This window comes from Myxine glutinosa, chromosome 6, assembly GCF_964187855.1.
Source record: "Myxine glutinosa chromosome 6, kmMyxGlut1.1, whole genome shotgun sequence".
Lineage (NCBI taxonomy): Eukaryota > Metazoa > Chordata > Myxini > Myxiniformes > Myxinidae > Myxine > Myxine glutinosa.
The window spans coordinates 134,732,985-134,753,192 of NC_136266.1; the positions used below are offsets into that span (position 1 = coordinate 134,732,985).

Consider the following 20,208-nt stretch of genomic DNA (forward strand, 5'->3'; position numbering starts at 1 on the left):
TCGCACCTTTTTGTGTAAAGCGGGAAAGTTGGATGATTTCCAAGCTGATGGCAAATGACCTTGAGCAAAATAGAGTGTGAAGAGAACAGAGAGAGGGTGTAAAAGAGCGGAAGAACAGGATTTTAGGACCTGTGGGCTGATGCCGTATGGTCCAGTTGCAGAATCAGAGTCGAGGTTTGACAGAAACTTCTCCACCTTGTCAGTTGAGAAAGACACAGAGTCCAGGAGCAGCTGGGTTCGACTGGGTACGGTGGGTACAGAGAGAGATGGGTTTGGGACACAAGATTTTGAGGCAAGCACAGAGTTGACAGTGACTCTGACAGTGAGGCAAACACAGAGTTGTTATTCCTGTATTACCCCTTCTTTGCTTAGATATAATTGACCCTATTTTTACAGCTCCCCAAGGATGGTCAGAGTGGTCTCCTTGGTCAGATTGCAGCGTTGAATGTGGTGGTGGAATACAGGTGCGCACTCATTCCTGCTGGCTGGCTCCATGCATCGGGCCTCCAATACAGAGCAGGCCTTGTAACAGTCATGTTTGTCTGGGTAAGTGATCAAATAGACATTTAGTTGTGCTTGTGACGTTTAATTATGCTTTCTCAGGTAACTCCTTGAACTGTTTTCTTTTTGGGTGATTTTGGTTCGCTCAACTGGTGTTGTAATCTGGTGGTTTCAGGTTAGAATCTCAGCCCACCTGAGTTGATAATGTAAAATCACTCAGTGTGTTCATACCACCACCACCACCACCACCACCGAAGGATTGTCGTTCTAGTTGGCACTGCATTTTTGGTATAGCCACATGCATCCCAGCAATTACGACGACGCCAATCAGCTCCCCACTCAAGTGCCACAAGTCACATGCACCCCAGCACTGCAGATTACTTGAAGATTGCACACAATTGATTTATTGATTGTCACTAATGATAGGTCATGGCATTGTATGGTTTCAATGAGCTGGGTCGAATACTTTTCAGTGATCTTTGAGGGTAGGTATAGCACAGCAGGAGGGTGATTGCATTTGCTGAGTAAAGCTGTGTCAAATAGTGATGGGGGTATAAATGCTGCAACATTGATCCTCAATCAATGCAAATGTTTGAAATGACAGTAATTGCATGAGGATTATAATACATTATGGTTTTAGGTGGCTGTTTTTGTCAAAAGCTTTCATCACGAAATACCATAATTACCCTCGCCAGAGGAGAGCGTATTGCATTTGAGTCTGTTTGTCTGTTTGTTTGTCCACACAGAATAAATATGATTTTCTCTGCAACCTTTGGTCCGATTGACAGGAAATTTTCACCATCGGTGCAACTCCACCTGTATAATTTTTTAAATGATAATTATGACATCATCGATCATGTGGTTCGGCCGCCATATTCGAAAACCCGAAAAACTTTGAATCTCTATATCTCCGAAAGTGCTGAATAGAAAAAATTGAGACATGGCTCATTGTAAAGAATTCTCCATGGGGAATAAAATATGTTAATGATGATGTCATAGGTGCCTCCATTATGACGTCATAATTCGACAAGTACAACACTTCATCCGATCAAGATGAAATTTCTTGAGCATAATCTAGGAATAAATTAGTTTAGAAAAAAAAAATTATGACGTCATCTGTCACGTGGTTCGGCCGCCATATTTGTTTTCACACAAAAAGCCTTAAAAACCACTGAAAATACATCCTGGCGAGGGTTTGCAATCTGATTGCTCTTTCTTGTTTCATATGTAGCACATGGCTGCTGGTTTGCATCATTGCTTTGAGGGCTTCTGTACCACTGATGCATGCCCCCTGTAAGATGGTAAGAGCAGGAATTTGAATTTGACCAGGATGTAGATGACGACTTGCCCACTTTATGGGAAGGACACCTCAGAATATTTGAACGTTCACCAACGAATTTGCAGACAGGTGGTCAGCTTAACGTTCATGCTAGTACTGCATGCAAAACCATCAGGATGACAGTTTATAGCGAGGTCGATATACCAAACCAGGATAGACAGCTCATAGGTGGCTGTGCATACCTCTCGGCTATCCTGCCATCCCATTGCTAAATAAAATGCAAGAAGACGAAGAGCCAGCTTGATAACTCAAGTATGTATCTTCACATGTTGATGCATCTTACATACTCGGACTTAGTCAATCCTGTGCTGCTCATCACCTTGGGCACCCCATTTTTGCCAAAATTCTGTATCACTTGCAAGATATCGTATGTCTTCCCACACTGATCCCATTACATCTAGATCTCGTTTGATAGTACAGATAGTTCCCAACCTACGACGGGGTTACGTTCCGTCATGTCCGTTGCATGTCGGTTCCGTCGGAAGTCGAACCCCCTTTTGTGGACCTGTATTTTTCAGGTAGTAGTTGGGTCATAGCTCCAAAGTACGTGTACTATCATAGTATCATGTGTTAGTCTTATGACGTTAATTACATGGGACATGTATTTCAAGTTAGTATTATGTCTTGAATTACATGTACCTATTATTGGCTTGAATTACATGTACCTATTAATATACGTATACAAGTACGTATTCATGGATTATTTGGGACATTTTTCACGTCCGTTTTCCATCATATGACTTTGGAATGGAATATGAGATTTAGGCCAACGGCAAGGCACTGGGACCTATAGGGTCATTCAGCACCGATATGACTTTATTATGTACCATGTATTGATACGTATTCAAGTACGTATCCGGGCATGGTTTTGCTTCTTGGTGGATGTACGTTCGCTCAGGCATACTCTTCCAATAAAGTCCAGTTTTGTCGACGTTGAAGATTTGTTCTGGTAGGTATCCTTTTTCAACAATCAACTTGTCGAATACCTCCCGGAACCCTGCAGCTCCACCTTCATCTGCACGTGCAGCTTCGCCGCTTACTCTCACGTTATGCAGGTTATTTCGTCTCTTAAAACGACTAAACTAGCCTTTGCTGGCGGTAAACGTTTCCGTGTAGTCGGTGCCAGCCCGCACCTTCAAAACGTCGAAGAGACTCTTAGCCTTAGCCTGTATCGTCATCAAGCTAAGAGGCACACATTTTTGCAGCTGGTCTTCCATCCACGTCATCAGCATCTTCTCCATTTCTGCAATAGGTCGTTTTTTCTTCTTGGTGATGATAGTAGCGCCCATGGGCGCCGTTTCCCTCACAGATTCTCGGATGCGAGTCTTGTCCTTGATGATGGTAGACACCGTTGAGTGGGAGAAGCCAAGGTCACGTGAGATGGCGGTAACGCTTTTAAAGTTCTCATGCTGCACAATCATTTTGAGCTTAACTTCAAGATTGATCGCCTTCCTCTTCTTCTTATCGGCACCAGCCATGGGTAGACGTCTCTTGCTAGACTCATGATGCTTGCGGTAGGGTATAAACAGCGAAGAACTAGTAGGGCAGTAGTCGTAGAGTAATCGTTGGTTTGGCTGAGTTACGGAGCGTAAGGGATGTTGCCAGTGTGAAACACAAAGAGCTACTAACTGAGACGCTGCCTCGTGTGGGAGAAGCTGCCTGGAGAGCGATTACGTCATAGCGTCTCTCGCCACCATGCTTTCTCACTCGCTTCTTCTTCTTTCCTTTTAGTTTTTTTAAAACGTATTTTAATTTTTTTTCCGTCGTACGTCCAGGTCGTCGTAAATCGCGTACGTCGTAGGTCGGGAACTATCTGTATATTTCTAGGAGTGGCATGTGGTCTTCATCTGTGTCTTTTTACCTTTGCCACTGAAGGTGGCTGGAGGTTATGTTTTCACCTCAGTGTGTTTGTTACTTGCCGGAAAAGATTCCGGCAAGTATGTTGATCTGTTCGTTTGTTACTTGCCGGAAAAAATTTTCCGGCAAGTATGTTGATCTGTTCGTTTGTCTGTCTGTCTGTCTGTCTGTCTGTTTGTCTGTCTGTTTGCAGCACTGCGTCTACACCGTTGCACGGAGAATCGTCAAACTTTGCACACATATTCGTCTTGCCCTGGAATAGACTGTGCCCAATTTATGACGTCATCGGTCACGTGTTTTGGCGGCCATCTTGGAAAAACCGAAATAATTTACACCGCTATATCTCCGAAAGTACTGAACAGAAAAAATTGAGACATGGCTCATTGTGAAGAACTCTCCATGGGGAATAAAATGTGTTAATGATGACGTCATATGTCACGTGGTCGGCCGCCATCTTGGAAAAACGGCAAAACTTTGCACCACTATATCTCCAAAAGTGCTGAACATAAAAAATTGAGACATGGCTCATTGTAAAGAACTCTCCATGGGGAATAAAATTTGTTAATGATGATGCCATCGGTCACGTGGTTCGGCCGCCATCTTGGAAAAACGGCAAAAACTTTGCACCACTATATCTCCAAAAGTGCAGAATGGAAAATTTTTTGTTTGTTACTTGCCGGAAAAGATTCCGGCAAGTATGTTGATCTGTTCGTTTGTTTGTTACTTGCCGGAAAAAAATTCCGGCAAGTATGTTGATCTGTTCGTTTGTTTGTTACTTGCCGGAAAAGATTCCGGCAAGTATGTTGATCTGTTCGTCTGTCTGTCTGTCTGTTTGCAGCACTGCATCTACACCGTTGCACGGAGAATCGCCAAACTTTGCACACATATTCGTCTTGCCCTGGAATAGACTGTGCCCAATTTATGACGTCATCGGTCACGTGTTTCGGCCGCCATCTTGGAAAAACCGAAAACTTTGCACCTCCATATCTCTGGAAGTGCTGAACCGAAAAAATTGAGACATGGCTCATTGTAAAGAACTCTCCATGGGGAATAAAATATGTTAATGATGACGTCATCAGTCACGTGGTCGGCCGCCATCTTGGAAAAACGGAAAAACGGCAAAACTTTGCACCACTATATCTCCAAAAGTGCTGAACAGAAAAAATTGAGACATGGCTCATTGTAAAGAACTCTCCATGGGGAAAAAAATTTGAGACACAAATCTCCAAAAGACACAAATCTACAAAATCTCCAAAAGTGCTCAATAGAAAAAATTGAGACATGGCTCATTGTAAAGAACTCTCCATGGGGAATAAAATATGTTAATGATGACGTCATAGGTCACGTGGTTCGGCCGCCATCTTGGAAAAACCGAAAAACTTAGCACCTCCATATCTCCAAAAGTGCTGAATAGAAAAAATTGAGACATGGCTCATTGTAAAGAACTCTCCATGGGGAATACAATATGTTAGTGATGACGTCATCGGTCACGTGGTTCGGCCGCCATCTTGAAAAAACCGAAAAACTTAGCACCTCTATATCTCCATAAGTGCTGAATAGAAAAAATTGAGACATTGAGACATGGCTCATTGTAAAGAACTCTCCATGGTGAATAAAATATGTTAATGATGACGTCATCGATCACGTGGTTCGGCCGCCATATTTGTCCTCAATGGCCGATAAAAAAGTAAATTCCGGGAAGTCCTCGGTCTCTGACCGATTTTTCATTTGTCTGTTTGTCTGTTTGTGAAAAGGATATCTGTAAAAGTTGGGAATGATTCAGGCGAAATGTGGTGGAGATGTTGGGTATGTAACACAGATGAAATGATTCTATTTTGGTGAAGATCGGGATCTGGATCTGAGAATTTTAAGTGATTCTTCACCATTGCAAAATAGGGCAAAAACGATATATAGCAAGATATCTCAAAACGTTATGGATGGATTCGGCTGAAACTTGGTGGAGAGGTTGTGTCTGTGACGAGGGAGAATCGATTCAATTTTAGTGAAAATCCAGATCCGGATTTGAGAATTTTTAAGTGATTCTTCACCATTCAGTGATAGGCCCAAAAACGATATATAGCATGATATTTCAAAAACGTTGTGGACGATTTATGACAAAACTGGGTGGATGAGTTGGTTCAGTGACAAGAACAAGTGATTAGATTTTGGTTCAGGTCCGAATCCAGATCCGGCCCATTAAAGGAATAAAAAAACCACCTTTAGAGGCCATTTTTCCCCGCAAAGCGGGGGTTGGCCTTTTTCGGGAACCGTGGTTGTTGTTGTTTTTTGGTCCCCTTTTTGAAGCAATGTTTTACGGCCGGATGCCCTTCCTGACGCCAACCCTTTTTGCCACCTTTAACGACAAACAGGGAATTACCAGTGAACTGGTAGTCAATTAGCCGACCTCGGAAGGATGACAGGCTGAGTCAACCCCCCTGACGTTAATTCAGCGATCGACCGGGATTCGAACCCAGGATCCTAGGATCCTAAGCTGGCACCCTAGCCGCTAGCCCAACACCAAGGCCATTAAAGGAATACAAAACGTAAACTGTTCAGCATGTCGGAGGTATGCGATCTACTGAGTGCTGTTCTAGTTTAATTTTGCAGTGTCCAAAACAGTGTTTGTTTCAAAATTACTTAATTGTTCATTCTGCTCAGGTATCCAATCAAATGGAGATGGCGTTCACATATTGTAACACTGATTATTTCAGTTTGTAATTCAGTTTTTTCAATTTAATTTCGTATTGGGTTCAGATAGTTTAAGTAGTACATATATTTACTGCCGCTGATATTAATTCAGCCTGGGAATATTCTTCCACAGAATCCTGATATCCCTTATGCACGATTCATGCAGTCTCGTCTTCAGTTATCTTACCCATCCTTCCGCTCTTGGTACTCTGAATCTTGTTTTGAGGCAGTTGCTTTAAAATAACTTGCATTCTCATCCTGTAAGGCAAATTCAACCGAAGGCAACCTCAGATCATTCCACAAAGCCCATAACAAGTGTGTCTACTCTCAAGAGAGCCAGAAAATATCTGTCCAATCTCAAGAATGAGCCTTCAAACTTGTCTCCCTTCTCTAAAACCTGGTGGTACCTTGTTAAGACTCTCTCTGGTGTATGCTCCCCTTCCACCCCTCCCCTCACTTCAAATGGCACAACAGCAGACTCTGTGAGAAGGCCGAATGCAACAATTCTGTGTTTGCTTCAAAATATTGTGTCCCTAGCCTCTCTCTCTCTCTCTCTGTACCCACCCTTCTCAGTCATACCCAACTGCTTCTGGATTCTGTTTCTTTCGCAACTGAGAAGGTGGAAAATTTTCTGGCAACAGTCGACTCTGACTCTGCAAAATGACCGGATGGCATCAGCTCTCATGTCCTATAAACCTGCTCTGCTGCTCTTGCATATCCTCTCTCCCTCTCTCCCTCTCTCCCTCTCTCCCTCTCTCCCTCTCTCCCTCTCTCCCTCTCTCAATGCCCTTTTCACCCTGTCATTTGCACTAGGTCATCTCCATCTGCATGGAAATCAGCCAAAATCACAGCATCATTCTCCTTTTACCAATAGATGCAAATGTCTGGTATACAGGCAGTCCCTGGTTTATGAACATTTGGCTTCCGAACATTTGTTCATATGAAAATGATACCTTATAACCAAGTTTCACTCTTTCAAATTTTCGATCCATTCACACGAGCCTATATGGTCACGTGATTTGTCCTCCATATTTGTTTTAACATAAAAGCCTTAAAAACCATTGAAAACACGTCCTGGCGAGGGTCTGCAATCTCTGATTGCTCTTTCTTGTTGCAACTTATTATTGTAATTAAAATGCAGTATTTGTAAATTGACTAATTCAGCCTATAGCTGCGAAAGTCTTTTTGGATAAACCGATTATTTATTGTTATATTATTATTATTATTATTATTAATATAATATAGCAGTATTGTTTTCGTAATAGTAATAATAATAATAGCGTTACTACTAATAATATAGTAAATATAATCATAACACTGCAATCCCTTTGTCTTTTTTGCAATGTTTCTAGATTGAAGCAGTGTATGGTTGGTTCATTGTTGACTGGAAACATAGAATAAACCAGTGTCATTGCAAAAAAAATTAATACTTACATTATTTTCTAACTGGTTTCCACACCCAAGTCATACTTTCCTATTCAATGAAAGTATCAAACAAGTCCGGCCATGCCGCCGATGTTAGACTTTCAGTCTTGTTGGAAAATACCTTGCTGAGCGCTAAATGCAGGAAACCGGACATCTAGAGTTAATTATAACCCATTCACACCATAATTCACACCTCATTCTGACCTCATTCTCATGGGCTTCATTCACTCCAACACTTTACTGTCATTTCACATGCTAATCTCTCCCCGGGGTTCTTTACCGGCACAAGAGAGGCATGAGAGACATGCACAAAGCATGGAAAGAGCAGGAAGGAGGCGGTGGAAGACAGCGAGACCACGGACCATGGAAACGTTATCGGTCCATATACTCAGCTTCATCTCAGTAGCTTCCAATAATCTTAAAGGCATTGTGTTCCACAGCGTCAAGCTCAGCAAGGTGTGAGGCAGGGGTGCCAGCCCAGAAGGGAGAGCAGTATCCCCATCAAGCTGCAGACAAAGACCTTGTAGGTGGATAAGATTCAACGTGTGCTAAGGAAGGAATTTGCATGATGGACTATGACCAGTCGGCTACTGGCTTTGGAGGCCAACTTTGAAATGTTTTCAGCAATCACCAGTAATAGATTTTTACAATCTAATCCTTAAAGTGATTTTCTTGTTCTATGTTCTGTTGAGATTTCCTGATTTCCTGACTGTTGAGATGGATTTTTCAGTTTGTTGGTTTCAAGATGTTGGATCGATTTACTTTCCCATTCCAATATTACTGGAGATCCAGCTAAGCCGTTGATTTTCGATGATTTTTACGAGCCTCCAGATTAATCATTTGTGTTGTGGTGTTGCATGATTTTCTGTTTTGATCACTTTTGGTTTATCAGCATTATAGATCAAAACATTGTTTTATTTCTGTGGAAACTTAGTTTTGTGTCATTTGCTCCATCATGTCTTCTTCATGTCTTCTCATCAAGTCTTCTTCAACTTCACTGATGATAAATTGCACATTAGGGGAACTAACTTGATTCAGCACTTTTTAAAAATGTTCAGCCCATCTGCAAACTGATTTCACTGGGAGATTATGAAATTTAAAACATCTGTTCAATTTTTACCTCTGCCACCGAATGTGGATGGAGGTTATGTTTTCACGTCTGTTTCTTTGTCTGTCTGGCTGTCCGTCTGTGAGCAGGATATCTCAAAAAGTTATGGACGGATTCAGATGACACTTGGTGGACAGGTTGGGTGTGTGACAAGAACAACCTGATTCGCTTTTGGTTAAGGTCCGGACGCACATACAGTATGGCCTATCAGTGGAATACAAAACTTAAACTGTTCAGCCTGGCGGAGTTAATGCGCTCTACCCAGTGCTGTTTTAGTTTGACAATGCGATAGCGCATTCTGAGGTATTGCCACAGATAGCTGCTGATTCAGCCACTGAAGTCTTGCCATCGATGTGTTCTTATCTTTCTTACGAGATATCTTGAACTCATGATCCAACTCACGAAATTGCAGTTTTAAATTAGCTCTGGATTCAGGATCTTTAGTTACATCTCTGATAATACTGATCTTCTGCCGCTTACTCTCATCTGTTATCTTGCTGTTTTCTTCCTGATCAACACGGTGATGGATTGAGGCATCATTAAAGTGAATTTATTCGAAAGTGCTTTGCAAAGGCAGCACCAACAGCAGACATTACACAAGTCTAGGTTGTTTGATCATTTTTTCGCACCCGAGGCCTAAAATCTTGCATTATGAATCAGCGTGCAAGCATTTCTGAAAGGCTGTATCCACTCTTTCCATCTGTCATTGTTGTACTTATGCCATGCTGGAGAGATGGAAATTTATCAAACATAAATATAGGTTGTTGTGAATAAAATATAATTAGATGCAGGGTGGATATGATTATTCTGTGCAAGCAGTAAATAAACAAGCCTGAGGTGAAATGCATTGCTGGATATATATATCTAGCAGAAGTACCCGGCGTTGCCGGGCGGGGGAGGGGGAGGGGGAGGGAGGGGGGAAAAGGGGAGGAGGCGGGAGGGAAGGGGGGTGAGGTATGGGGGGAGGTGGGAGGGAGGAGGAGGTGGGAGGGAGGAGGAGGCGGGAGGGAGGAGGAGAAGGGGAGTGGAGGGGGGGATGGAAGATGGGAGGAGAGGGGGGAGGGGGAAGGAAGGGGGGACGGGGAGGGGAGGAGGGAGGGGGGAGTCAGGGGAAGGGAGGGGGGAGGCAGGAGAGGAAGGGGGTTCATATATATACAGTCAGGTGAAAAAGTAAGTACACCCCATGTAAAGTTTTGACTTTTTCAACATATTTCAACATACAGCTATTTGATCTTCATTTCAACAACATTGACAGATAAAGGTGATATAGAATAACAAATATCATGAAACATTTACATTTTGTATTCCATTGTATAATTTAAACAAACATAAATGCAAATTTCGCATGTGGAAAAAGTAAGTACACCCTTGGCTCGAATAGGTGGTATTGCCCCCTTTGGCAGAAACAACCTCAACTAGGCGTTTCTTATAACTGTCTACCAGTCTCTGACATCGACTGGGAGAAAGTTTTGCACACTCCTCCATGCAGAATTCTTTCAGCTGTGCGATGTTTGAGGGGTTTCTTGCATGCACAGCTCGTTTCAAATCCCCCCACAACATCTCGATGGGATTTAGATCCGGGCTTTGACTTGGCCATTCCAGAACCCTCCATTTCTTTCTTTTCAGCCATTCTTTGGTGGATTTACTGGTATGTTTAGGGTCATTGTCATGTTGCAAAGTCCACCTTCGGTTGAACTTCAACTTTCCCACAGATGGCCTCACATTATCCTCAAGCACCCTCTGGTACAATGAGGAATTCATCGTGGATTCTATGATGGTGAGCTGCCCAGACCCTGATGCAGCAAAGCTGCCCCAAAACATAATATTTCCACCACCATGCTTTGCAGTTGGTATCAGGTTCTTGTGGTCAAATGCTGTCTTTGGTTTTCGCCAAACATGTCTTCTGGTACTGCAGCCAAATAGCTCTACCTTTGACTCATCTGTCCAGAGCACATTGTTCCAGATGTGCTGGTCTTTGCCTAGGTGTTCATTGGCAAACTTTAGTCTTCAGTTCAGTTCAGTTCAGTTAAGTTAAGTTCAGTTAAGTTCAGTTAAGTTTAGTCATTGCCCTGATGTTATTTTTGGACGGCAAAGGTTACCTCCTGGCACACCTCCCATGTAGATCAGATTTTTGCAGCCTCTTTCTAATGGTAGTCTCGTGCACTTTGACATCAACAGTGGCAAGAGCTACCTGTAGGTCCCGTGATGACATTCTTGGGTTCTTAGAGACTTCTTTCAGCATCTTGTGGTCTGCTCTCGGGCTGAACTTGCTGGGGCGGCCTGGCCTGAACAAGTTGGCAGTTGTTTGGAATCTTCTCCACTTGTAGATGATCTTCCGGACAGTCGAATGATTGATTTCAAATTGTTTGGAGATCTTTTGAAATCCCTTCCCAGACTCGTAGGCATCTATAAGCTTCTTTCTGAAGGCCTCAGAGAGCTCTTTTGATCTAGGCATGGTGACGCCGCACACTTCAACAACAAAGAGCAAACCAAACGAAATGTCTGAGGTTTAAATAAGACAGGTTCCTCCAAGATCCTCTTGAACGATGTTCTAATCATTTGCACCTGAGCTGGTGCACCTGATTCTAATTTTAGGTATTTGAAGTAGTGATAAATGTGGCGGTGTACTTACTTTTTCCATATGCGAAACTTGCATTTATGTTTATTTAAATTATACAATGGACTTCAAAATGTAAATGTTTCATGATATTTGTTATATTATATCACCTTTATCTATCAATATTGTTGAAATGAAGATCAAATAGCTGTATGTTGAAATATGTTGAAAAAGTCAAAACTTTACATGGGGTGTACTTACTTTTTCACGTGACTGTATGCTGGTGGGTGAATGGGGTGAATGTGGCGTTCATCACGTTTCTGAGGTAAGTGTGATGCTGATTAGAAAGAAGAAGAAGCCGTACCACCAATTTTGTACACTTCCGGAATTGTTTGATTTATTTGTATTCAAATGTCTCGTGATTGTTTTTTATTTATTTATGCGAATGTGTACGTGTGTATAACTTTCATTAAGTAAAAAAGGCTTCGGCACTATCGAGCAATAAAAAATACAAAAAACTCCCAAAAAATTTTTTTTGGGGTTGTTTTTTTTGGTCTAAAACACTCCCAGGCACTCACTGATGAACCTCTGAAAGTTTGACAAAGATCCGTTCAGCCATCTCTGAGAAAAATGGCGACACACAGACAGACATCTCTCTTATGTTGTACATCTCTCTTATATAGTACATCTCTCTTATATAGGGCTTCGCCCGCTTCGCTGGGCCCTCCCGGACAAAAATCCCCTTGGACAGAAACCAAGCCCTGTATAATAATTTAAGAAGGGCGATGTTTACAGAAAATGATAGTTTCAAAAATGTATTAGTGTACACATAAAATCAGAATCGATATTCTCACAATCATTACAACACACCAGACACGTAGTTAATTACGCAGTGCTTCCTTGTAAACAATGTTCTTTGGCTTTCCTTGTTCGGATAGGATGTATAGGTTGTTCTCTTGTCTTACCCGACTACATCCTATGTATAGTTGGCCGTGGGAGAAGCACAGGGAATCAAGGTCCAGTCCGACCACCTTGAGAGATTGTCCTTGCGCCTTGTTGATGGTCATGGTATGGCAAAGCTGAGCCATACGGGGAATTGGAGCCTTTTGAACTCGAATGGCAGATCAAATGGTATGATTGGTATCCTCGGAATGAAGACCTGTTCCCCACTATAGTTTCCCGTAAGTATGTTGGCCTCGATTACGTGAGGCATCAACCTTTTGATGGCCAGTCGTGTGCCGTTGCACAGTTCTGTCTCCTGCTCCAAAAATCAAGTACGTGAGCGAGTCTGGCGGCGAGGATGGAACATCACGTGATCACTCTGAGCGAATCAGCGAGCTGATCTGGCACAGGCTGAGATTCAGTGTATAATGTTCCTCGCTGAAATGCGCTGTTAAATATGAATAAAAAATATGGATCTCGTCATCGGAGGTCATTTTTAGGTAGGCCATGTCCTTCCCGGGCCCAATGGCCATGTCTGTGCCAAAAATCAAGTACGTGAGCAAGTCTGGCGGCAAGGATGGAACATGACGTGATCGCTCTGAACGAATCAGCGAGCTGCTCTGGCACAGGCTGAGATTCAGTGCATAATGTTCCTTGATGAAATGCGCTACGTTAACTATGAATAAAAAATATGGATCTCGTCATTGGAGGTCATTTTTATGTAGGCCATGTCCTTCCCAGGCCCAATGGCCATGTCTATGCCAAAAATCAAGTACGTGAGCCTCTCCGTTTAGGAGTCTATAGGTAACACACACACACAAACTGTGTTTTATTTATATATAGATGGAGTAGGATAGTACTCCATATCGAGAGAAGATCAAGGAAAAGAATGGCCGACACATCAATAATTGTGTACAAAGTGTTATGCTGAGAAGATAATATGGAGTGTGGATATAAGAAGCCTTTTAAAAGCCATATCTTTTATTCTCAAACGTTTGATTCTAATGCGGGGGAGTTATTTTGTCTCTGGCTTATTGCACGCAACCCACAATATAAAAAAAAATATAAGACATGAAGCATTTTTGGAAAATAAATTGAACGTAAATGTGGAGTAAACCCAAACAAGCCTGGATTATGGGAGGGGGGTTGGGATAGGGCAGACCCATTACCCAAGAGCAATACATATCCTCCATGCATCCCCAAAATCAACGAAACCAAGTATTAAAACAAATTTATCACATAGATGGATTTAAACCATCCCAAAATAACAAAATATATATAACATTAAACATCTTATTATTTTTAAAAAATTATATATATTTTACAATTGATTGAACCATTCACCATATCATCCTTGAGATGTGTCTTCAACCTGATTGGAGTCCACCTATGGCCAATTCAATTGATTGGACATGATTAATAAAGAAACACACCTTTCTATATCAGATTCCACAGTTTACAGTGCATGTCAGAGCAGAAACTCTCTCATGAAGTCCAAGGAACTGTCCGTAGCACTCTGAGATAGAATTGCGAGGAGGCATATATCTGGGGAAAAGTATAAAATAATTTCTAGAGTGTTGAAAGTTTCCAAGAGCAAAGTGACCTCCATAAATAGGAAATGAAAATAATATGGAACTACCCAGACTCTTCCTCGAGATAGTTGTCCAACCTGGAACTAACTGGGCAAGAAGGACCTCAGTCAGGGAGGTGACCAAGAACCCAATGACCCCTCTGACAAAACTGCAGAGCTCTTTGGCTGAGATAGGAGAACCTGCCGGAAGGACAACAGTCTGTGCAGCATTTCACAAATCTAGGCTTTCGATGGGAGAGTGACCAGACGGAAGGCACGCCCAAGAATAAGGCACATGACAGCATGCCTGGAGTTTGCAAAAAAGCATGTAAAAGACTGAGAGCATGAAGCAAAAGATTATGTGATGTGATGAGTCGAAAATTGAACTCTTTGGCCTAAATGCAAAGCGCTACGTCTCGTGGAAACCGAGCACAGCTCATCGCCCCTCTCAAACCATCCTTACGGTGAAGCATGGTGGTAGCAGCATCATACTATGGGGATGCTTTTCAGCGGCAGGGTCTGAGAGGCTTGTAAGGATAGAGGGAACAATGAATGGACCCCAATACAGGCAAATCCTTGAGGAGAATCTGCTTCAGAGTGCAAAAGACCTTAGATTGTGGCAAAGATTTATGTTCCAACAGGACAATGACCCCAAGCATACAGCCAAAGCAATACTGGAATGGCTTTTCTTGAGTGGCCCAGTCAAAGTCTAGCCTTTGCTGTTCACCGACGAAAGATTTTGAAGATTGCTGTTCACCGACGCTCCTCATTCAACTTTACAGAGCTTGAGCAAATCTGCCCCAAATACAGAGGTGCAAAGCTGATACAGACATACCCAAGAAGAATGAAAGCTGTAATTGCTGCTAAAGGCACTTCTATGAGGTATTGACACAGGGGTTTGCAAACTTATGGAAATTAGATATTTCTGTTTTTCATTTTTGATTATTTTGTAAGAAAATTCTAAAAAAATAATTCCACTTTGACATTAATGGGTATTATGTGTAGATTAGTGAAAATAAATCACAATTTAATCCATTTTATATTCTGGCTGTAACACAACAAAATGTGAAAAAGTCAAGGGGTGCCAATATTTTCTGAAGGCACTGCAAGTTATTTAACAACATTCAACTATAAATAGACTATAAATGCTAAATTTCACAAACTAGAAACACCCGCTCCCTCTGGGAAGCGCTTAGGGGGTGGAGGTCATGTGTATGTGCATACAGTCACGTGAAAAAGTAAGTACACCCCTTGTAAAGTTTTGACTTTTTCAACATATTTCAACATACAGCTATTTGATCTTCATTTCAACAATATTGATATATAAAGGTGATATAATATGACAAATATCATGAAACATTTACATTTTGTAGTCCATTGTATAATCTATCTATAATTCCAGTAATCTCTGTGTGTGTGTGTGTCTGTGTGTATGCGACCGCTGTTTCTCGACAACTACCGGTCCGATATACTTGAAACTTGCCAGGTATATTGCTGGGGACCTGAGGATGTGCCTTTTCAAGGTTTCATATTAATCGGACAAGTAGTTACCGAGCTATGTCCAAAAAACGATTCAACCAATCAGAGAGCAGCGAGCTATCACGTGTGCCGAACGTGGCGAACAGACTCTGCCTCGGACGGCACATTTGAGAGCGTATTCATTTATTTCACGTTGGCAAACTATGTTGCCGCTATGTTGGCGTTAAACTATGTTTTAAAACTAATTAAAACTAATTTGCGATTCTTTCGCTTTCCTGCGCGTTTGTGCACGCCATGGCGATTTCTTTACCAAACTCCGCAAGCCGTTCGCTTTGGACCAAACCATTTCATGTAAATAGAGGGGGGGGGGGGATTGTCACCGTACTCGCAAGCCGTTCGCTTTGGACCAAACCATTTCATGTAAATAGAGGGGGGGATTGTCACCGTACTCGCAAGCCGTTCGCTTTGGACCAAACCATTTCATGTAAATAGAGGGGGGGGGATATAATTTTAGATATATATATATAGTACGGGCATGCCCTAGTTTAAAGAAACATAAATGCAGATTTCGCGTGTGGAAAAAGTAAGTACACCCTTGGCTCTAATAGGTGGTATTGCCCCCTTTGGCAGAAACAACCTCAAGTAGGCGTTTCTTATAACTGTCTACCAGTCTCTGACATCGACTGGGAGAAATTTTTGCCCACTCCTCCACGCAGAATTCTTTCAGCAGTGCGTGTTTGAGGGGTTTCTTGCATGCACAGCTTGTTTCAAATCTCCCCACAACATCTCGATGGGATTTAGATCCGGGCTTTGACTTGGCCATTCCAGAACCCTCCATTTCTTTCTTTTCAGCCATTCCTTGGTGGATTTACTGGTATGTTTAGGGTCATTGTCATGTTGCAAGGTCCACCTTCGGTTGAGATTCAACTTTCCAACAGATGGCCTCACATTATCATCAAGCACCCTCTGGTACAATGAAGAATTCATAGTGGATTCTATAATGGTGAGCTGCCCAGGCCCTGATGCAGCAAAGCTGCCCCCAAACCATAATATTTCCACCACCATGCTTTACAGTTGGTATCAGGTTCTTGTGGTCAAATGCTGTCTTTCGTTTTCGCCAAACATGTCTTCTGGTACTGTGGCCAAATAATTCTACCTTTGACTCATCTGTCCAGAGCACATTGTTCCAGAAGTGCTGGTCTTTGCCGAGGTGTTCATTGGCAAACTTTAGTCTTGCCCTAATGTTCTTTCTGGACAGCAAAGGTTACCTCCTGGCACACCTCCCATGTAGATCAAATTTGTGGAGCCTCTTTCTAATGGTAGACTCGTGCACTTTGACATCAACAGTGGCAAGAGCTACCTGTAGGTCCCGTGATGACATTCTGGGGTTCTTAGAGACTTCTTTCAGCATCTTGTGGTCTGCTCTCGGGCTGAACTTGCTGGGGCGGCCTGGCCTGAACAAGTTGGCAGTTGTTTGGAATCTTCTCCACTTGTAGATGATCTTCCGGACAGTCGAATGATTGATTTCAAATTGTTTGGAGATCTTTTTAAATCCCTTCCCAGACTCGTAGGCATCTATAACCTTCTTTCTGAAGGCCCCAGAGAGCTCTTTTGATCTAGGCATGGTGACGCCGCACACTTCCACAACAAAGAGCAAACCAAACTAAATGTCTGAGGTTTAAATAAGACAGGTTCCTCCAAGATCCTCTCTAACGATGTTCTAATCATTTGCACCTGAGCTGGTGGACCTGATTCTAATTTTAGGTATTTGAAGTAGTGATAAATGTAGTAGTGTACTTACTTTTTCCACATGCGAAATTTGCATTTATGTTTATTTAAATTATACAATGGACTACAAAATGTAAATGTTTCATGATATTTGTTATATTATATCACCTTTATCTATCAATATTGTTGAAATGAAGATCCAATAGCTGTATGTTGAAATATGTTGAAAAAGTCAACTTTACATGGGGTGTACTTACTTTTTTATATGACTATGTACATAGTTCAGTTACATTTGTATTTGAAGTCCTTTTCCCTTTAAGTGTACACTTTCATTCTCGCTCAGCCTACGACGCTTTAGACTCCACCATGAAATTATCCTTCTTCATATTATCGCTATTATTGTTGTTAGTACTATTATTATTACCGTAATATTATTTTCTAAGCATGTATTATTATTATTACTAGCCGAAACCCGTGGAACATCCACGGAAGGGAGGATGTAGTGTATGGATAGAGTGTACCATTATGGATGGCATCGGGGATTTGCTTGTCCGAGTAAGAGTTAGGAAGAAAGATGTGAATGAAGAGTGCGTATATGAACAACGTATTTATTGCAATCTACTTAAATGACAATTATGGTAAACCCACCTGATAAGGTTAGCGTACACCGCGATCGACGACACTGGCACAAATGCATGCTCTGGATTGTCCACTCAGTGGACGGCTTGCTGTCGCCTTCGACTGTCCATTCAGCCGACGGCTTGCTTCGCCTTCACCCAGCAGACGCCAATAAGATGGCGTCGTATCGGCAGTTAATCGGATGCTTTTTGGCCCCAATGTCGACTAATTCAGATTTTTCGAGTATGGCTGTACGTGATAAACAAAGAGCGCGGTTGGAAGAAATTATGGTCAATCCACCTGATGAGGTTAGCGTACACCGCGATCGACGACACCGGCACAAATGCATGCTCTGGATTGTCCACTCAGTGGACGGCTTGCTTTCGACCTTCGCCTGTCCAATCAGCGGATGGCTTGCTTCGCCTTCACCCAGCAGACGCCAATACGATGGCGTCGTATCGGCAGTTAATCGGATGCTTTTGGGCCCCAAAGTCGACTAATTCAGATTTTTCGAGTATGGCTGTACGTGATAAACAAAGAGCGCGGTTCGTAGATCGTAAATCCATTAGTGCCGTGGGCATCGGGTCACTGGGTGCGGCGTAAAAGGGATGACAAAGTCGAGTCCTTACGCTATTATCTATCTATAATTCCAGTAATCTCTGTGTGTATGTGTGTCTGTGTGTCTGTGACCGCTGTTTCTCGACAACCACGGGTCCGATATACTTGAAACTTGCCAGGTATATTGCTGGGGACCCGAGGATGTGCCTTTTCAAGGTTTCATATTAATCGGACAAGTAGTTACCGAGCTATGGCGATTTAGCCGTTCGCCGTTCGCTTTGGCTTTGCGAATGGACCAAACCATTTCATGTAAATAGAGGGGGGGGGGGGTTCTGTGGTCGTTGCGAATGGACCAAACCATTTCATGTAAATAGAGGGGGGGGGGGGGGGTTCTGTGGTCGTTACTGCCACGTGGTTTCAAAGTTTTTTTTTGTTGTTGTTGTTTGCACGCATGTTTTTTTGCACGCACGTACGGGCACCCACGTACGGGCACGTCCTAGTTATATAGATTCCCTTATCATCAGATGGAATTTGTTAATGTGGTTATAATAAGTTTTACTTGCAGTCAGTGTGTGGACAAGCAACTTATCATATGCACAGCCTATGTGTAAATATACATGTATATGTCCAATTTTCTACAAATTCCCCTCTGGCGAGTATTAAACAATTCGACTGACCATTATGAATGGGGTTTACATCAAATATCAGTCACAATTGGGCCATTAGGGTTTCAGGTGCAATGTAGCACATCACGCTTGAAGCCATGACCAGTATAAATCATATATAGAACCACCTTTAGAGGCCATTTTTCCCGTGCGGAGCAGGGGTTGGCCTTTTTTGGGCACCATGGTCCCCTTTTTGTCCCCCGTCGCACCGAGGAGCGAAAGGGGGACTATGGTTTTCCCCTCCGTCCGTGTGTCCGTCCGAACGTGCGTGCGTACATGCGTACGTGCGTGCGTGCATAAGCGAAGGAGCACATTCAAATTTGGTGTGTGGGTGCAACCCACGTCAAAATCCAAGATGGCCGCCGCCATGTATGTCTGACACCATGTATGTCTGAACCTTGTGAGCGGAATATCTTGAAAAATAAGCGAAGTACCAACTTCTAATCTGGTGTGTGGGTGTATCTAGGCATAAGGAAGAACCCTATTGAAAATTGGGTCGCCGCGTCAAAATCCAACATGGCCGCCGCCATGTATGTCAACCTTGTGAGCTGAATATCTTGAAAAATAAGCGAAGTACCAACTTCTGATCTGTTGTGTCAGTGTATCTAGGCAGAAGGAAGAACGCTATTGAAAATTGGGTCGCCACGTCAAAATCCAAGATGGCCACCGCCATGTATGTCTGAACCTTGTGAGCGGAATATCTTGAAAAATAAGCGAAGTACCAACTTCTAATCTGGTGTGTGGGTGTATCTAGGCATAAGGAAGAACGCTATTGAAAATTGGGTTGCCACGTCAAAATCCAAGATGGCCGCCACCATATATATGTCTGATCTGGTGTGTGCGTGTATCTACGCATAAGGAAGAACGCTATTGAAAATTGGGTCGCCACGTCAAAATCCAAGATGGCCGCCACCATATATATGTCTGAACCTTGTGAGCGAAATATCTTGAAAAATAAACGAACTACTAACTTCTAATCTGGTGTGTGGGTGTATCGACGCATAAGGGAGAACGCTATTGAAAATTGGGTCGCCACGTCAAAATCCAAGATGGCCGCCTTGCGTCTTCCACTTTGTCAACTCGCATCACTTCACCGACGGGGGACCTAGGCGTAACGCCTGTTGAAGCAATGTTTTACGGCCGAATGCCCTTCCTGCCACCAACCCTGTTTGT

General features: G+C 42.7%; 1 protein-coding gene across 1 annotated transcript in view; it reads left to right on the forward strand.

Annotated features, from left to right (window-relative positions):
• The window catches only part of LOC137429455 (SCO-spondin), a 444,698-nt gene that overhangs the window by 244,056 nt on the left and 180,434 nt on the right, over nt 1–20,208 (forward strand). Inside the window, exon 78 of the mRNA XM_078781076.1 lies at nt 397–546. Within this exon, the coding sequence (XP_078637202.1) occupies nt 397–546 (150 nt within the window). The remainder of the gene's footprint in view (nt 1–396; nt 547–20,208) is intronic.